This window comes from Pogona vitticeps, chromosome 1 (assembly GCF_051106095.1).
Source record: "Pogona vitticeps strain Pit_001003342236 chromosome 1, PviZW2.1, whole genome shotgun sequence".
Classification (NCBI taxonomy): Eukaryota; Metazoa; Chordata; class Lepidosauria; order Squamata; family Agamidae; genus Pogona; species Pogona vitticeps.
In genome coordinates this window covers 5,124,865-5,144,480 of record NC_135783.1, presented here as the reverse complement: position 1 = coordinate 5,144,480, position 19,616 = coordinate 5,124,865, and the positions used below count along the sequence as shown (strand labels likewise).

Genomic DNA, 19,616 nt, shown 5'->3' with positions numbered 1-19,616 from the left:
CTGTAGTGGCTAGTTTGGGTAAATACATTGTGAAAATACGTATTTCTAGTTTTTTTTCTTTTTCTTTTAATCGTTTTCAAAATTTCAGACCACGGATAAGTGAAACTGTGGATACTGGTCCAGCGGATACAGGGGTCCTCCTGTAATCTGCTCAGCACTGAAAGGGAGACAGAAAGGAAGCAGTTTCCTTTTAAAGACATTTTAATTGCCAATAAGATATGCAAGATACTCATATCCTATTGGCATTTGCGTAAGATATGAGTAACTTGCCATGGCTACCTGCAGCTGATGGATGAGGTGCTGGGGTACATCCTGGTTGCACAAATCAGGCACATGACCAGCCGTGTGACCCAGATACTCCATGGCACCTTTCAATTAGCCAGGGCACGTTACTCAAACCTTACGCAAACACCAGTATGCAAGCACCTGCGTAGAATAGGTGCCTGGCATCCATAACCAAAGGCCACCTAAGGCCAGTGATGGCACCAGCAATGGAAGGAACTTAGTTCAGAGGCCGGCAGCGAGTCTGGCGTTCGGGAAGTTGCAGGTACAGTCCCTGACAGCCACACTTCAAAAGGTGCTGGAAAAAGGAGTTTACAGGAACAAATAACCCAACTAAAAACAATAAACAAAAGCAACATTAAAAACGCATTCAAAGCAATAGGGCACAACAGTCCATTCAAAATCCTAACCCAGGCAGCCAGTCCATAAGGGAAAGCTTACGGGAAGGTCTTCGGCGCCTTGTGAAAGGACAGCAAAGATGTCTACCTTCCAGTGGGAGGGAGTTCCAAAGGCTGGGAGCATCTTTGAAACACAGTTGCATTTTGAAAGTGCAGGGATGGTGTTAAAATACTGGTATGTGTTTCAAACACTTAGGTTTTTTTCCTAACGGGCTCCTTATACAGTGGTGCCCCGCATAGTGATGATAATCCGTTCCAGGAATATCGTCGCTTTCCGGAATCGTCGCTATACAGGGCAAAAAACCCCATAGGAACGCATTAAAACACGTTTTATATGTTGCTATGCGGGGGGAAACTCACCGCTATGCAGAAATCCTCCATCCGGCCACCATTTTCGTTGCCCGGTAAGCGAGGAAATGGCGCAAAAACACTGCGGCGGCCATTTCCGAACTGCCGATCAGCTGTTTTATAAACATCGCAATGCGAAAATCGGTAAGCGAAACGCTTACTGATCATCGCAATGCGAAGTTTGCCCATTAAAAACATTGCAATGTGATCGCTTTTGCGATTGCAAAATCCACATCGCTATGCGGATTCTTCGTTAAATGGGGAGCTCGTTATGCGGGGCACCACTGCAATATCTTTTTCATGGCAAGGGCAAGAAAAAAATGACCAAAAAGAGGCAAGAAGAACAAAAACAAATGGTCAAAGGCTGCATTGTGTGACTCTGCCCATCCACATTCATTTATTACTTCTTCTTTTGTTCCTAGCTCAGAGCTTAGGAAAGTTCCTTATGGTGCAAACGATGGAAGATAAAGTTTTGGAGTACCAGCCTAGAATCCTGTCAGAAGGCCAACATGGGGAGATTTAACAATCAGAGGGATTGGTGATAGTGGATACATTTATAGGCCACTAATAGTCCTCCCAACTGAAATTCGTCTGGCGCCGACGTTGATGACATTTCGGCGCCAGGTCAAAACCTTCCTGTTCCAGAAGGCTTTTAATTGATGTAACAACTGTGGGTCCTGATGATGGCAATTTTAATTGTATTTTAATTGTATTTTAACTGTATTTTAATCATTTCATTGTATTGAATTTTAATTATTGTAAGCCGCCCAGAGACCTCTGGGTAGAGTGGGCGGCATATAAATTAAATAAATAAATAAATAAATAAATAAATAAATAAATAAATAAATAAATAAATAAATAAATAAATAAATAAATAATATAAAATCATATCAAATGAAAGCTGTTGTGGGTGAATCCCATGATCAGAGGGATTGTTGACATCATCTTCAGGACTCAGCCAATCCCGAGGGTGCAGCTGCTGCTGCTGCCTTGGGAACCCAAAAGCATCATCCTCCTGGGTCTTTTGTCACCTCACAGAGCCCCCCCTCTCTGCTAGCAGATAAAAGGGGCTCGCTGGGCAGGGCAGGAGGCAGTGGCCGGAGGGCAGTCGGGCAGAGAGAGCAGCAGCGCCTGCAGGGGACTCAGCCCTTCTGCCCAAGGCCACTTCGGAACTTGCCAAAAGGGTTTTGCGAGTGAACCGCTGGAGATCCCTGGCTGGAAGCTGTCTGCTGTCGGCGATGGACCGGGGAGAAGTCGGTGGACGTTGGCAGACAGAAGCCGGTGGGATCTTCCTGCGGAAGGTGGCTGAGGCCACGAGGCAGAGGCCGGCAGAGGTTGGCGGATGAAGCCGGTGGAAGTTGGCCTCCGGAAACCAGCTGGCGGAAGATGTGCAAATATCAGTGGATGGAAGCCCGGGCTTGTGTTTGAATGGCTGGTGGAGCGAAGGTGTGTGTGTGTGTGTCGGGGGGTGGCTGGTGTTTGTGTGTGAATGGGCTGGCAGGCGGAACTTCGGGATGAAGTTGCCAGAACACTGGTGGGTGGATACGCCTGGGTAGAAGCCGGTTGGCGGCCGAGGAGGAGCTCCCAACTTAAATCTTTTTTTCTCTTCCTCTTGCAGGGCCCGAGGCTTCCTCTTCCCCAGGGGGATGCGAAGGACCAGAAGGCAGGCGTCCCCCTGGAGATGAACCAGGCTGTTGTCTGCGCTGAGGATATACCCGTTTTAACCTGTTTTCCAAAACCAATAAAAGTATTTTTTTTTCTGGAATGGTTTTGAAGTGTTGTCTTGTTTGTCAGGGGCTGTTAAGGGATTATCTTCCCCATCCCCTCATTATATCAGAGGCCCAATGCCTGGGGTGGATCTTGGTGAAGTCCTGGTGTGGGGCCTTGTGCTGTCACAGGAATTGGGAACATACTACATTATTTCTCCATGCGTGTGTGAGGGAGGGAGCTAGGCATTGGGGGTTCCCTGTCTGAGCTCCCAAGCAAGTATATTATGTGTCGAGTTGGACAGACCCAGGACGCCCGTGAGCCCTGGTGCCATTCGGAGAGGGTTGGAGTTGAGTACCCAAACACTATGGCCACCCAATAACAACAAACCAGACTCATTCCTTTCCTTCCACCACTGTTCCTGACATTTATCTGCCTGGCCTGGAGATGCAGGGGAGCCCATCCGTTTCCTGGCACACCAGCTCATTCTCTGAGACCTGGCAAGCCTCATCATCAACACCATGAGCATTCCATGGACAGTTCCTTGCAGAGTGCAAGTGGAGAGGAAATATGTCACTCCAAAGAAGCTTACAGACCAACCTCTCACGCCAGTGTAACAACCGAGGAAATGGAGATGGGCAATGATTTGGAGATGTATACTGAGAATACATCTTTCCATGACTGATGTTTGCAGTGGTACTAAAGGCCTGATCCAGAAGCACATTCTGGGGGCAGCAGGGGGGAGGCAGTCCTGTGCCTCTTAACCAACAGTATGTTCCATTAATTTCCTTCGTCTGTTTTCCCTCTCCCAACACAGAGTAGCTTTATCAAGAGCAGTGCTTTTCAGCTCTCTCATTGAAAATACATTCTACACTGACTTTTCTGCATGTTCTGGGGTAGATTGTTTTTCAGGCTCCATTGCATTGTCAAGCATTCTGAGGGCCATGCTAGTGAGCACACTGGGTTCATGGAGCACACCAATAAGAGCTGTTGTGCTGGTCATTTCCATCATCCCACATGAATGTGGCATGCATTCTTTAGAATAGCCAGCAAACTTTTCCAGTTGCTCACTGATAGGCACTAGGAGACTAGAATGGTCCATCTGGGTTTGTGGAATACAAAGGGACCCATACAATGAAAAATTCTGCAAAACACTACACTGAAATGAACAGAAATGGAACAACAGTACAGCAGTGGTTTTGCACACATCTATTTCCTCCAATGAAGCTTGAGCAGAAAAGTGTCTGTGTCTTGTGCCCTAAATCTTAATGCTGGAAAACATGTATATCTATATTGATCTTACGGAGTCCCTGATGAAAAATCTGCACTAATGCTTGTACTAATTAAACTGAAAGCAACCTATAAGTACAGGAAGAATTTTGCTTGTTTCTGCCCTGTTTTTGTCTTTGTTTTTTTTTTTTCCTAATCACAGATTCTAGATGGAAGCAGAACTATTGATTGGAGAACAAGAGAACAAATTAACATAAAGAAAAGAGAACAGCTTCCGAAAGAATTGTGCAACTTTATCATCCCAGCTATAAACATACAAATCGAGACTTTCAGCAGCCCAGAAGCAAGATAAATAAAATCACTGTCTCAATCACTGAAAATATTTTAAAACCGTTCTTTATAAACTCAGATTTCTCAGTGATGCTGCAAATACAAATACGTAAGATAAAAAACATAAGTATTGTTCTTTAATTCCTCTCTCTCTCTCTCTCTCTCTCTCTCTCTCATGTTTTCTGAATGGTTGCTGTTTCCTTTTTGTAAATCAAGACTGATTCTGGAAGGAACCCAAGGTGCCTAATAATAATATAGCCAGACAAATTCATTCATACAAGGACATCCCTATTAATAACAATTCAGTTAATAAAACTATACAATACTAATTAAATCAGTAGATTCTGATACTTCATTCATTCCAAGCCATATCAAGGAGGTACTAAAAACTAAACACACTTTAGGGAAAATAGACATACCACTAGCTTCTACACCTTTCTATAAGAGGACCAATATCCTGGTTTCATCTAAGTAGAATGCCAACTTTGAACACATTTCTGTAATATTTTTCCAGATTCATGCATAATATCATGTCAAACAAACAGGTTTTGCTCATCTCGGTACTGTCTTGAGTTTTCTCATTGCTGTGAATAGATCTGCTACTATGGTTTTGTCTAAAGCAGTGGTCCCCAACCTTGGGCCTCCAGATGTTCTTGGACTTCAACTCCCAGAAATCCTAGCCAGCAGAGGTGGTGGTGAAGGCTTCTGGGAGTTGTAGTCCAAGAAAATCTGGAGGCCCAAGGTTGGAGACCATTGGTCTAAAGAACCCTAGGTGAGAATCAAGTTTAGATACAAAAGAGGTTTAATAGTCTGTAATAGCCAGGGATGTTTCCTGAATGAACCGTTCACCTGAAGAGGACCCAATAATGGTCTGCTGAAATCTTCAAATGGACAATTTTTTAAAGAACATTCAGAGACGTGGGAAGGAAAGGAATGTGCAGTCTTTGGTGTGCTGGTTAACTTTATACAGATTATATAAAGTGGGGATCAAGGGGCATGGTTTGTAACGGAGAGTATAAACATAATGAGATAAATGAGATGAAAATGCATGTGCTTTTCCTGTAACAATGCAACTGGGAAAAAAATAGGTTGTGATGCCTTAGTATCCTTCTGCAGAGAAATGGTTCAATGAAATGCAATGGCCCCATAGATTTGTGGAAACCATAGCTTAGAGTATTATTTTTTCTGTCCATGGTGGCTAAGGCTGTTTTCTAAGTTCTACTAGAAACATTATGACCAGCTCAAGACGAGCCCTCCCCCCCCTTTTTTTGCAAAAAAAGCCAATAGTTTAATTTTTCAAAATTTGGTTGCTCCCTAATTCCTATTAAATGCATTAGGCAGCAGCCTTTGACATATGCCCATTCGTACTGCCCAGCAATATTGTCCTAGTAATACTGAAGAATCATCATCTGACCATCCTGGTCTATATTAAGGAATAATTATCTGGAAGCTGTAATATTTGTCAGAGTCATTGTGGCAGAAACTCATTTCAATAACTCACCGGCTAGCTAAACCTATTCTACATTCTGAATTGCATTAAATGTTTCTGGCTGAGCCTGTTCCAGATGCAGCAGGTTCATGCATGTTATCTGAGTGATCTGCTTTCCCACACAGTTCCCAGAGATTAAATTTTGGGGCAGGACTAGAGCTTTATAGCCCAGTGGGTTGGGGTGCCTTGCTGTGGATCCAAAGGTTAGCAGTTCAAATCCTCACTGTGCTTCTCATAAGGGTGGCCAGGTGAGATCACCCAGAGTACAGTAGTGCCCCGCATCGCGACGATAATCCATTCCGGATAAATCGTCGCTATCCGGAAACATCTCTATACGGGGCCAAAACCCCCAAAACTCACCGTTATGCGAAGATTCCCCATACGGCCGCCATTTTCGCCGCCTCGGTAAGTGAGGGCAGGGCGCGAAAACGCTGCGGGCGGCCATTTTCTTGATCCGGTGGCCATTTTGGAACCGCCGATCAGCTGTTCCCAAAACATCGCAATGCGAAGATCGGTAAGCGAAACGCTTACCGATCATTGCAATGCAATGTTTACCCTAAACACGCATGTTTACCCTAAATGCGTCGCTATGCGGATTCGTCGTTAAACGGTGCGCTCGTTATGCGAGGCACCACTGTATATGCGGCTCCTGGATTAACAGGTCCTACCACCTGCACCTTGGTAGGGAAAGCATGGTCCACAAGTTTCACCAGAAAAAGGAGCTGATAAACCACTTCCAAGTGCTTAGTACCTAGAAAGCTCTGAGAGGGTCATCATAAGTTAGAGTTTACATGTCATTTTTCAGTGAAGCAGGATGCAGAGAAACAAGTGACAGTCTCCAGTGCAGATTGGAAATATTACCACTTTGAACTTCAACTCCAAAATCCCCTATGCTACTAAGAATTATGAGGGTTGTGGTTTAAAAAAAATAAGATTTCCAAACTCTGAGGAATAGTAACATGGGAAATGTAAACACTGCCTCTGTGCTTGTGTGTCAGAGAGAGAGAGAGAGAGAGAGAGAGAGAGAGAGAGAGAGAGTTGCTGTATAATGGCTAACAGCTTCTGGCCTTTTGACTGTTAACCATGATTATCATCTCATTGTAGGATTTACTGTCTCCTCCCCAAAGATTCTTTAAAGTTGTTTTTTGGTAATCATTGTGATTGGAAGGAAAGGAGCTTTCGGTTGTTGTTGGTCTTCAAGTTACACGTAAAGTCTCCTTCATTATACTACTTGCAATTTTTGAAACACAGTTGGTGTCATGACAACAGCAAATGTTTGTTATCACTGCAAGCCAGTTAACTTCAAATTGAATGTGTCCTTGCCTAGTGACACTGGGAGCTGATATGGAAAGGGCTGTGCCTTGAAAAGCAGGCTATAAATAATCAGATAAAAATAAAAATAGAAATATGCACATTAATGGCGCTCAAGTAATTAGCATTGCATCTAGTTTGGCCTTCAGACATTCCTCATGCGGACAGTTATGTCAGTTTAAGAATAACACATTAATGGAAGATCATTGTACAAGAGAAAGGACAGAGTGTGTCTTTGTTTACAAGTATGTGAACACTAGTGAAAATATATATCCTTTGGTGAAAGACAAAAGGTAGTAAGTGAAGTAAGTGACCCAGCAGTTCCAAACTCTTGACTGGATCTTAGCAACCAAACATCTTAGCAGCCTGCAGTTGGTGGCATGTCTCCTCCTTAGGCTGGCATGACAAAACCTTTTATTAAGCAACCCCAGTAGCTGGGTTATTATTAGCATGGTTGAAAATAAGTCAAGTTGGAAGACTACAGTATCTCGGACATGTGGATCTTAAAAGAGGTACAAGCTCATGCTATTATAAGTGGATTTTTTTTTCAAAAGTCCCCAAAAGCTTTGAGCCTCCATCCATAATCCTCCATTCGATCACTTCCTGCAGCTACAGTGATCTGCTCCATATAGGAGCACCGCAGAGTATGTGGACTGAGCAAAGCATAACACTGGGGCTGGATATGGAAGAATCAGACACAAAGTCCTGCTCCGACATGAAGTTCACTGCCTGTTTCTACAGAAGTCACAGGGGAGCTATTTCTGCACAAATCAAGTGAAATAATATGTCGCAAATCTGAGCGCAAATTTCTGTAGCAGTAGTCAATGGTATTAACAGAATAACAACATCATTCTACATGTGATTTCCCAAGTCCACTGGGTTCAATGCTAAGTGGCTTTAGGACTGGAGATTAACTTACCAAATATGGCCATCTTCGTTCCTTCTGGAAAAGGTTCAACCATAGTGTTCCCATTCACGTGGTGTTTATCTGAAAGGTAAGGAAACATGGACATGTCAAGCCTGGAAATATATCATGAAAACAAGTCCATGCAACAATTATGATGGTTAAACCCCAAACTGCTAAATAAATGCAATGATTGCTGGAGGAGGCTCTTGAGAGTCCCTTGGACTGCATGGAGAACAAACCTATCCATTCTGAAGGAAATCAACCCTGAGTGCTCACTGGAAGGACAGATCGCGAAGCTGAGGCTCCAGTACTTTGGCCATCTCATGAGAAAAGAAGACTCCCTGGAAAAGACCCTGATGTTGGGAAAGTGTGAAGGCAAGAGGAGAAGGGGAGGACAGAGGACGAGATGGATGGACAGGGTCACCGAAGCGACCAACATGAATTTGACCCAACTCCGGGAGGCAGTGGAAGACAGGAGGGCCTGGCGTGCTCTGGTCCATGGGGTCACGAAGAGTCGGACACGACTTAACGACTAAAGAACAACAACAATGATGAGATGCCCAGGATGATGTAGTGAAAACAGTGAAGGACTAGGACTCAAGAGGTCTGGATTAAAATCCCTGCTCAGCCATGGAAGTTCACTGGGGGTGTGGAACTCTTAACACCACTCCTTAAATATTTGCCTTACTTTGAAATCCCTCTGAGAGTTGCTATATGTTGGTTCTGACTTGACGGCGCATAACAAACCATAATGATATGGGCAACTATCATTTAGGTGGGAACCCCTGTGTAACCGGCCTCTACCCAGGCTTGCCAGTTCTCAAATATCCTTCCTTTAAAAAGGCTTGCCTTCAGCCACAAACATACGAGGACAAATGGCTTTAAGGATGAGAATATGGTAAGCCGTATTCTCGAAGGCTTTCATGGCCGAGATTCGATGGTGGTTGTGGGTTTCTGGGGCTGTTTGGGGGTGTTCTGGAGGTTTTCCTTCCTAACATTTCGCTAGTCTCTGTGGCTGACATCTTCAGAGGACAGGAGCTAGAACTCTCTCTGTGTTCTCTAGCTCCTGTCCTCTGAAGATGCCGGCCACAGAGACTGGCGAAATGTTAGGAAGAAAAACCTCCAGAACATGGCCAAACAACCCGAAAAACCCACAACAACCAAATGGTAAATTCTTTATTAGAACGTATCAACCAGTAAAGTCAACAGAGTTCAACGTAAGTTCTTCTTAAATTACAACTCAACTGATAAAATATACGAATTCCCTCTATAGATACAAATTAAGATACTGTACTTGGCTTCACGTCCTGTAGGGTCTCCTGGATAGGCTCACCTCCTGTATTCCCCCAGCTGATCATCTTATTTCTCCTGTTATCAGGCAAAAATTGGCTAGGGTTCCATCACACCCTGTTTTTCAAATATGCGCTTGTTCTCATTTTCAACATTATTATTTACTGTAGATTTGGGACATCTGGACCTTCAGCACTTCTTTTAATGCCAAAACCAGCTTGTAATCAAATAATACTATACAAGAATTGAAACTGGCATAATCCTTTCCCAGAGCGCATACAGTATTGGCAGTCCAAGGGAAAATAGTCAACACCATTCAACAGGAAGAGATCCCTACCTATAGGTCTCAAAGAATAGCTCTCTGGAGTGTGCTGTCTGAAACCAATACTATTCAGCCTTGATTCATGTGATTTCCAACAAATGAATAATTAAACAGCAAATACTCCTTCCGTCAACATCTGGATCAGAATTAAGTCGACTGGACAAAAATCGACAAATATTCCCAGAAGCAACCCTGCTTCCTTCTTAGAGATTTGTTTGATCAGCTCACCTGTTTTTTTGCTTCCACAGTTGCTGCTCAATTAAGTTCCATCCCAGCCCCATTCAGTGCTGCAGGATTGTGTTATGAGACCCACTTGTATACGGTAATTATTCGCTTTTATAATATTTTAATCTAAACCCTGCTTTTGTATTGCTTTATATTCAGAGCAGCCAGCCAGTGTGTTTTAAGCAACCATCAGACATCCAAAAAAGCAATGCAGGTTGACGTCCTATTCTGTATACACCCGCCAGGCCGTAAGCCCCATTGAACTGATTCCTGAGTAGAAATGCATAGGACTGGACGGCCATCATTAAAGTGAGAGTAAAGCTAACATGATTACAAATCTTAAAGCTTCATCAACCAATCAACAGTTGGAACGAGAAACTATCAGAACCCAAGAGGCAACTGCTGTCACAGAAGGTTTTTTAAAAATCCATCTGAAATCTGAAATAAAATAGGCTTTTCAAGCTGCCCCAGGAAAAGCATTCTGTCGTCTAGGTGCCTACACAAATAAAGGCCCCTTGTCTCATTTTATTTCCAGGAGGCAGTGGAAGACAGGAGGGCCTGGCGTGCTCTGATCCATGGGGTCACGAAGAGTCAACTATTCGACTAAACCATAACAAAAATCTCATTTTATTATTTGTTTATTTTAAATATTTTTACTCCACCTTTCTCCTTGAAAAGGACCCAACGCCAGCCACCATCTCTGAAAAAAGTAACTGTGCTTATGAAGGCATTTTCAAGGCTCAGGCTAGTTCATAGGGAAGAAAGTAAACCTTAAGGCAGGGGTCGTTAGCCATAGTTGTGGCACACATCCCTTTGAGAATAGATACACATTATGCTCCCTCTCAAAAAAATTTGTACCAAAACCAATACATACAACCTTTTGCACACGGATTTCAAAGAAACAGGAAGGAAATTGAAGTTTGCAGCGATCAGATTTTTGTAGACAGTTCTCAGACTCCCAGGTTATGAACCACTGCTTTAAGATATTATGTTCTTGAGAGTTACTCTTACAACCCCTGTTAGCGTGCAAGTCTTTCCACCCAAATATCTGTTCTTCCTCTTGTACCCCAACTCTGAAGTGACCACCTTAGGATTATTCGTTCATTATATGGCGTCTACCATGGGGCTGTGTTACTCAAGGCCATCGTCCTCCACCCTGTTGTACTGACCGCGACAGATAAGTTCCCTATGTGCTCAATACGCCATGTACTGCCAACCGCAAGAACTGAACGGAAAAATGTGTGTCTGGACACATACACAGATATGAGACCTATTTCCCTACAGTGCAAATTCACTCCACATTGAAAAGCACAAAAGTCTACCTTTTAAGTGTTAAAAGGTCCAGCACTAAAGGAGACAGCAACCCACCTCTGCTGCCATACCAAGAGAAAGGCTACCAAATGGAGAAGGAAAAACTTCCTGGATGAGACCTGGCTCATTTTCACGACTTTAAACATGAAGATGGCCAGCCTCTTTATTCTAAGTGCCCTGGGTTCTGACGACAGCTGGAGAAATAGGGGGGAATATTATAACTTTTATCGTGCAAACTGATCCTTTCCTTAGTCATCAAGATCCTTAATCCAATGGGTGTCATGTGGCTTTCCCTTTATGGAACAAGTGTAAACAAGCTGACCGGTGCAAACAGATTCCTGCACTTGTGTATCTGTATAATTATAAAACCGAAGTATAGTTAAGGAAGTGTCCTTTTTCTCATAAGAGGTGCTGTAGAACAGTGTTCCCCAACCTTGGGCCTCCAGATGTTTTTGGACTCCAACTCCCAGAAGCCTTCACCACCACCTCTGCTGGCTAGGATTTCTGGGAGTTGAAATCCAAGAACATCTGGAGGCCCAAGGTTGAGGACCACTGCTGTAGAAGATTGTTTGCCATACCTTAATTTTATAAATTAAGATACAGTAAACAAGAAGCAACAAGAAACTACTACAAAGGTACAGATCAACAGCTCCCAAAGCAGGTCTAATATTACAGGATTTGGAGCAAATCCAAAAATCAGAATTTTTAAATGATTTTTTTTTAAAAATCGGTTTTAAAAATTTAAATTGTGATTTAAATCAATTTGATTTTTTAAATCATTGATTTTTACTCACCTTAATTTGGAGAAGTCATTTAATTTCAGCACACCCGATAACATAAATCGTTCCTGTCGTTGGGGGAGTCGCTGGTAACATCTGCCGTCCCCAGGCACTGGGTGAGAGACAGTGCCTGGGAGTATTTCTGGCCTGCACTCCCCTGCCTTTCAGGACCAGGACCCTGCTGCTGCTGCTGCTGCTGCTTTGGGCTATCCCACCCCTTCTGCAACACCAGCCATCTGGCTGGGAGGGGAGAAGGGGCATTAGAAGGGTGTGTGGGTTTGTTTTGTTTGTTTTTAACTATCATTGAGTTGCATAGAGACCCACAGTGGACCTGATGGAACAGGAAGGGGGGAGGGCGTTGGAGGGGGCAGCCATTGAGGTGGTGCTGGGTAGGGGAAGGAATGGCGGTGGGGGTAGAACATGCCCGCGTAGGAGAAGAGAGGGTAGATATCTTACATCTATCCCCTCTTCTAGTCCTACCTCCAACCAGATGGTATCAGGCGACCATATCAGCAAACCCTCGAGCCACACGGTGCTGTTGATGAACGCCAGGTCAGTACAAAACAAAACTGCCCTCATCCATGATGTAATTCTGGATGAGGGGGCTGACCTGGCGTGCATTACTGAGACCTGGGTGGGAGAGGAAGGTGGTGTCCCCCTCTCCCAGCTGTGTCCTCCTGGGTACTCGGTCCAGCACCAGTGTCGCTCAGAGGGTCGGGGAGGGGGAGTTGCTATAGTCTATAGGAGTTCTATCTCCTTGACCAGGCTTCCTATCCCTTTGAGAGGAGGTCTTGAGGGCCTGTATTGTATGTTGGGCTCACGAGACAGATTAGGGATTCTGTTGGTGTACCGCCCACCCTGCTGCGTACCAACAGTCTCCCTACCTGAGCTGACGGAGGCAGTCTCGGACCTGGTGTTGAGGACTCCCAGGCTGCTGGTGCTGGGGGACCTCAACATCCATGCTGAGGCTGCCTTGACTGGGGCGGCTCAGGACTTCATGGCCGCCATGACAACCATGGGGCTGTCTCAATGTGTCATCGGCCCGACACATGAGAAGGGCCACACCTTGGACCTGGTTTTCACAACGGGACTGGAAGGTGGTGGTTTGGATGTGGAGGGGCTGGTCGTGACCCCATTGTCATGGTCAGACCACTTCCTGGTCAAATTCAGTCTATTAGCTTCTTCTTCCCTCTGCAAGGGTGGGGGATCGATTAAGATGATCCGCCCCCGGAGACTAATGGATCCGGATGGTTTCCTGAATGCTCTGGGGGAGTATCCGTCTGATATGGTTGGCGCTCCTGTCGAAGGTCAGGTCACCCTATGGAATAGGGAGATGACCCGGGCGGTTGACACGATTGCGCCTAAGCGCCCTCTCCCTGCTCGCCGAGCCCAGACAGCTCCCTGGTATACTTCTGAACTGCGGGCGATGAAGCAAGAGGGGAGACGGCTAGAGCGCAGGTGGAGGAAGTCCCGCTGGGAATCCGATCGAACACGACTTAGAGCCCATTATCGGGCCTATTTCGTGGCAATACGGCTGGCGAAATGGCAATATTTCTCCAGCCGTATTGCTTCCTCAGAATGTCGTCCAGCAGAGCTGTTTCGGGTGGTCCGGGATCTTCTTCAACCGGGAAACCCGGTGGAGGTCCCGGACTGCTCATCAGCTCGCTGTGATGAGTTTGCTATTCATTTTGAGGAAAAAATCGCTCAGATTCGCAGTGGGCTGGACTCCACTGTTACTGCAAAATCGGAAGATGTGTCCAGTGTGCCGTGCTTAGGTCAAACTTTAATGGATGAGTTTCAATTGTTGAGACCCGAGGATGTGGACAGGGTGCTTGGATCTGTCCGTTCTACCACCACGCCGCTCGACCCTTGCCCATCTTGGCTAATTGGAAGATCTGCCAGGGGGGTTCGCACTTGGGTCCAGGAGGCCGTGAACGCCTCTCTGAGAGAGGGAGTGGTCCCTACCGCCTTGAAAGAGGCGGTAATTCGACCACTCCTTAAAAAGCCTAACCTGGACCCAAGGCTGGTGGTCAACTACCGACCAGTGGCGAACCTCCCTTATTTGGGCAAGGTGTTGGAGCGGGTTGTGGCCGGGCAACTCCAGGCGCTGCTGGATGAAACGGATTTTCTGGATCCATTTCAATCGGGTTTCAGGCCGGGTTTTGGTACAGAGACAGCCTTGGTCGCCCTGTATGATGACCTTTGCCGGGAGAGAGACAGGGGGAGTGTGACCCTGTTGATACTCCTGGACCTCTCAGCGGCTTTCGACACCATCGACCATGGTGTCCTTCTGGATAGGCTGGCTGGGTTAGGAGTTGGGGGCACTGTTTTACGGTGGTTCCGCTCCTTCCTAGCTGACCGTATCCAGAGGGTGGTGCTGGGGGACAGTTGCTCTGCCCCATGGCATTTATGTCATGGGGTTTCTCAGGGCTCAATACTGTCCCCCATGCTGTTTAACATCTACATGAAACCGCTGGGAGAGGTCATCAGGAGGTTTGGGCTGAGGAGTCAGCAATATGCTGACGACACTCAGCTCTACCTCTCGTTTTCCACCAATCCAGGTGAGGCGGTTTCTGTGCTGAACTCGTGTCTGGACCTGATAATGGACTGGATGAGGGTTAATAAATTGAAACTCAATCCAGACAAGACGGAAGTGCTGTTAGTGGGTGCTTCGCCGGACAGGTTGGAGGGCCACTTCCCTGTCCTGAATGGGGTTACACTCCCCCTAAGGGACAGGGTCCGCAGCTTGGGGGTGCTCCTGGACCCCAGTCTAACACTGGAAGCCCAGGTGGACTCGGTGGCCAGAGGCGCCTTCCTTCAGCTGCGGAAATTATACCAGCTACGGCCCTACCTGGACGAGCGGAGTCTCATGACAGTTACACATGCACTGGTAACATCTCGTATTGATTATTGCAATGCGCTCTACGTGGGGCTGCCTTTGAAGACGGTCCGGCGACTGCAACTGGTCCAGAATCGAGCTGCGCGGCTGGTGAGTGGTGGGGCCGCCAGAGAGCACATCAAGCCGATTCTGTATAATTTACACTGGTTACCAGTTGCTGTCCGGGCCCAATTCAAAGTGCTTGTTTTGACATATAAAGCCCTAAACGGCTTGGGCCCTGGATACTTGAAGGACCGCCTCCTTCCATATGAGCCTACCAGGCTGTTAAGATCTTGCCAGGGGGCCCTTTTGAAAGAGCCATCCCTCAAGGAGGTAAGAGGGATGGCTTGTAGACAAAGGGCCTTCTCGGCAGCTGCCCCCAGACTATGGAACGCCCTCCCAACTGAAATTCGCCTGGCGCCGACACTGATGATATTTCGGCGCCAGGTCAAAACCTTCCTGTTCCAGAAGGCTTTTAATTGAAATAACATTAACTGTGGGTCTTAATGATGGCAATTTTAATTGTATTTTTTAATTGTATTTTAATTGTATTTTAACTGTATTTTAATCATTTTATTTTACTGCATTGAATTTTAATTGTTGTAAGCCGCCCAGAGACCTTTGGGTGGAGTGGGCGGCATATAAATTAAATAAATAAATAAATAAATAAATAAATAAATAAATAAATTTAACAGTCTCCTATGATAGTTTGGTTCACCTTTTTAAATCTTTTTAAGCTTGCCATTTCACTAGTTATTCAGAACTTTGCTTGTTCCTGTTTTCTATTTAGGGTATCACCATTAAAGGTCACATGACTTGAAGGACCTCACTCCCTGGGATTATAATGGATCATCTCCTGTTTATTCCAACCCTACACTGTTATGAAAGAACTCGTCTTATCTTGAAGCTTCAGTACCACCTACCATGTACAGTATAATCAATAATGATTATTTTGATAGATACTTGTTAATTATAGCTAACACTTTTAAAATACTTGCTTTCAATTATGTCTGTGCGAAATGAAATTTACTGTGTTTCTTGTAAAACCAGTTTATTGTACTGTTGTTTCACGCGAGTCTAAGGAAAAGATAGAGCTCCATCCATTTGCTTAATCAACCTTCCATTAAACCAAAGATCTAAAAACTATTTATGGCAAAAAAAATAACAGCCCACCCCAGATTACAGATATTTTACTAAAGTCTCCATGACTTTGTTGAAACCACATCATCAATCGTCATCTGAAAAGATTTTTGCAAGAAAATTAAGCACCCCTGGCAAGAATCAGAGCCTAGCTCATGGTAAGCAACCCATTCTTTAAGAAGGGAGAGTTGGTCAAATGAAGCGCCTCCAGTCTTGCGGATAAAAGATTTTAAAATGTCCCCAGTCTTGTAGATCAAAGAATTTGCTCTAGGCACTTAAGAGCCCAACAGTAGCTCTTCTGTGAAGCACGGTTTGTCCTGTGTCAACTCCCTGCTCGTATTTTATAACTCCATGAAATTCAAATTTGAAGGGGGGAAAAGACTGTAGAGTGATGCTGCAGTCGGAAAAGAGGGAGAGGAGAAGTGCTATAAAGGGGGAGGGAGAAGCACTGTGATTCGGAGAGGTGATCAAGCAATAAATCACAAGACAAAAGGACTGCAGTGGAAAAATGCTGGCAGCCGTTCCTTGTCACCTGATCGGCTTGGCTTGCTCACTACCTTTCCACCACTCCAGGTAACTATCCTTCACTGCAGGGAACAAGTATCTGCACCTATCTGGAAGCCAGGAGGTTATACATGTTATACATGTTAGCCAATTTTGGCTTTCAAGAAGCAACCCGGAGACAGCCAGCAAAAATTTGTTGAACTAGAAAACCGGTATTTGTCAGGGTGATGTTCTCGTTCCGTATGTAGTCACTTAGGTGTTGATGGGAAGGAAGGCTCCAGATCAAAACAGAAATCTTAGCAGGAAGAGGAAGATACAGAAAGCACTTCAGTGCTTTTGGGTGGACTGTGGAACTAACGACACATGACCGAGTAAGAAAATAGCAGCTGCTGCTTTGCAACTGAATCATTTCGGCTTAATATAGGGCGAACTGTTCTAGGAGAAGGAAACAAGTCGGTTCGCGTGGCCGTAATTCAGTTAGCTAGCTTCACCTGCTCAACGGGACCCTTAGACCGGTGTTTCTCAAAACAACAGCTACTCTCACGTAGCTGAACACTCAGGGAAATCTGGGGAGAAAAAGTTGACCAGAGGGCAACAGCGTGCTGTCAATATGGTTTCTTTTTGAGAAAAAAAGAAAAAGAGTCTGTTCTGGGGGAGGAGGGGGGTCTGCCAAAAGTGGCTCTTCCGTGGCTGCCCAATGTTGTCCCTCCAGCAAAATAGAAGGCAAGCCGGAGGCAAGAGCACTTTTCACCTGAACACGGAGTCCGAGGGAAAGATCCTCGCCCTTGAGTCCTCAACTACTGGCTCAGTCTTCCTGGCTCTTTTGGCTAAACAGATTAGATTTTTTAAGATTAGCCATCCTTCAGTCTTGAGAGACGATGGTAACATGCTCTGAATAGAGGACTTGGAACAGCGTCTAGTGTGGCTGAGAAGGCCAATTCAAGAGTGACCATTCCTTCCACACTGAAGAAAAATACAATCTGTCCCCTGTCCAGCTCCCTGATTTGGCTGCTTTTGGGACTGCCTTTTTGCCTCGGCCTGCTGGACAAGGGTCTCTTCAAATTGGGAGAGGCCATGATGCACCGCCTGCCTCCAGGCTGAACGCTCAGAGGTCAGGATTTCCCATCTGTTGAGATCCATTCCTAAGGCCTTCAGATCCTGTTTTCAGATCTCCTCATATCACAGTGGTAGCCTCCCTCTGGGGCGATTTCCCTGCACTCTTTTTCCATCTTTGGGAACTCAACCATCAGCCATCCTCACAACATGCCCAGCCAACACAGACGTCACTGTTTCAGTAAGGTATACATGCTAAAAATTCATTCATGCTAAAAGTCCATTAAGCTATTGCGTGGCTAAGCAACACAATAGCTTAATGGACAGTTTTTAAGCTGCTTGATAGTCCCACAATAGATGATCCTCATGTTCCAAGTGGCAGACCATTACTATTGTTCTCCTGGCCCTATTTAAATAAATAAATAAAATTGTTGTAGGTCTTAAAGATCTTGTTCCAGGCACTGCGACCAAGCTTGCTCTTCAAATCCACGGCATAGTTAAACTTGCAGCAACCTCGGCTTTGGAGTCGAACAGCGTACACCAGAAGAGCAGCAGATGGAAGAGATGAGAAAATATCCATGCCCTTGAGGACTGGCATGCACCCATGTGCCCTCCACCACTTTTCATCTTGCTGGATGGAGCTTTGCGGAAAACAATATGGCTCCCAGTTATACTTGGAACAAATTATTTTTTGCTTATTAACATTGACAGTGACAAAGGCCACTGTGGTCGCTTAAAATAGCTCTAGCAATTTGTTCATGTAGCTGATGTATCATGATGTGACACCCTACATTCAATTGCATCTAATACATCAAACAGCGTTACTAGGCATACACTGATTGACGCTACAAAATGTGATGTGTTTCTGCATCGTATGTCAGTAAATAACTCCAAAATAGTTTTCGGATGAGTCTAAGATAAAGCCAATTTCATTTTTGTATTTGAGGCTTCCTTTCAAAACAACAGCTAGTCTAGTCATCAGAAAAATTAGGGAAAAGCTAAATGCATAATAAAATGGACACATACTTTTCATGTACTTGCAAGTTTCTCTGCCATGTTTTCAGGAACGGTCATCACAAGTCAATCATACGGTCATGATAAGTTAGAGGCGACTTGACTGCACATAACAATAAAAAGCTTCTCTGGGTTCATCACTGCTTTCAGAAGGCTTTCAGTCTATATGTTTTGACACAAGTGATGTACAACCCCTTAAACCAATCTTTATTCTCCACTGGTGCCCTCAAGATCCTATTCCACTGTTCCATTTCTTTTTATGTGCATTTCTCAGTACCTATAGAATGTTTCCCCTCCCCATTCCTATTGTCTCATGGTATGCTTAGTTTTCTGAGCCATTCCCTCGGCATTCAGTCAAGACAATGGCACACAAACAGAAAACGCAAGGTCAAGGGTACAGGCATACCAACACACCTGGTAACTAAGAGGTGGGTGTAACCTCTGTCAAGAGTTGTCTTTTGTCGCCTCCAGCCATTGCAGACCAAATTTTGCTCACACCCTGTAGCAAGTCTCCTAAATCCAAGATAATGGGGCAGATGGGCAGAAGCTTCTGATGAATGCCTCATGCTGTGTGGTGCGATTCCAAAACAACAAACTCTTGCAACACCTTGCGTGCAAGACAAGCCGGAAAGTGTGTGCCTTCAAGCTGGAACTGACCTATGGCGACCCTAGCTGGACTTTCAAGGTAAGTGAGACAGGAGTAGTTTTACCAGTTCAACCCACCATAAGGTTCTATGGCCAAGCCAGCATTTGAACCCAGATCTTGTGAGTCCTAGTCCAACGTTCTAACCAGTCCACCATATTACAGATATGTACAAATACAGTACACAGTTTCTGTATTCTCGAAGGCTTTCACGGACGGGATCCAGTGGTGGTTGTAGGTTTTTCGGGCTGACTGGTCGTATTCTGGACGAAAAACTTCAAGAACATGGCCAGACAGCCCGAAAAACCTACAACAATCACACAGTTTCTGCTGACAGTTTTCACATACTTTTGTCATCATTTCTTCCAAAAAACAAAAACAACACATGCATTTGATACATATTGCTGTATATCCATCACCTCCTGGCAAATAGAAGGGGAAGACACGGAGGCAGT

At 45.0% G+C, this 19,616-nt stretch overlaps 1 protein-coding gene and 1 long non-coding RNA gene across 17 annotated transcripts in view; one reads left to right on the top strand and one right to left on the bottom strand.

Moving 5' to 3' along the window:
* The window catches only part of MSRA (methionine sulfoxide reductase A), a 227,717-nt gene that overhangs the window by 131,357 nt on the left and 76,744 nt on the right, over window positions 1–19,616 (bottom strand). For all 16 annotated transcript variants that reach the window (XM_072986579.2, XM_078381762.1, XM_078381767.1 and 13 more), the window contains exon 2: window positions 8,015–8,083. In XM_072986579.2, coding sequence (XP_072842680.2) covers window positions 8,015–8,083 — 69 coding nt within the window. The remainder of the gene's footprint in view (window positions 1–8,014; window positions 8,084–19,616) is intronic.
* LOC144584794 (uncharacterized) lies at window positions 1,944–2,786 on the top strand. Its single transcript, XR_013539242.1, has 2 exons — window positions 1,944–2,474; window positions 2,647–2,786. It is a non-coding gene; the product is annotated as an uncharacterized LOC144584794 (long non-coding RNA).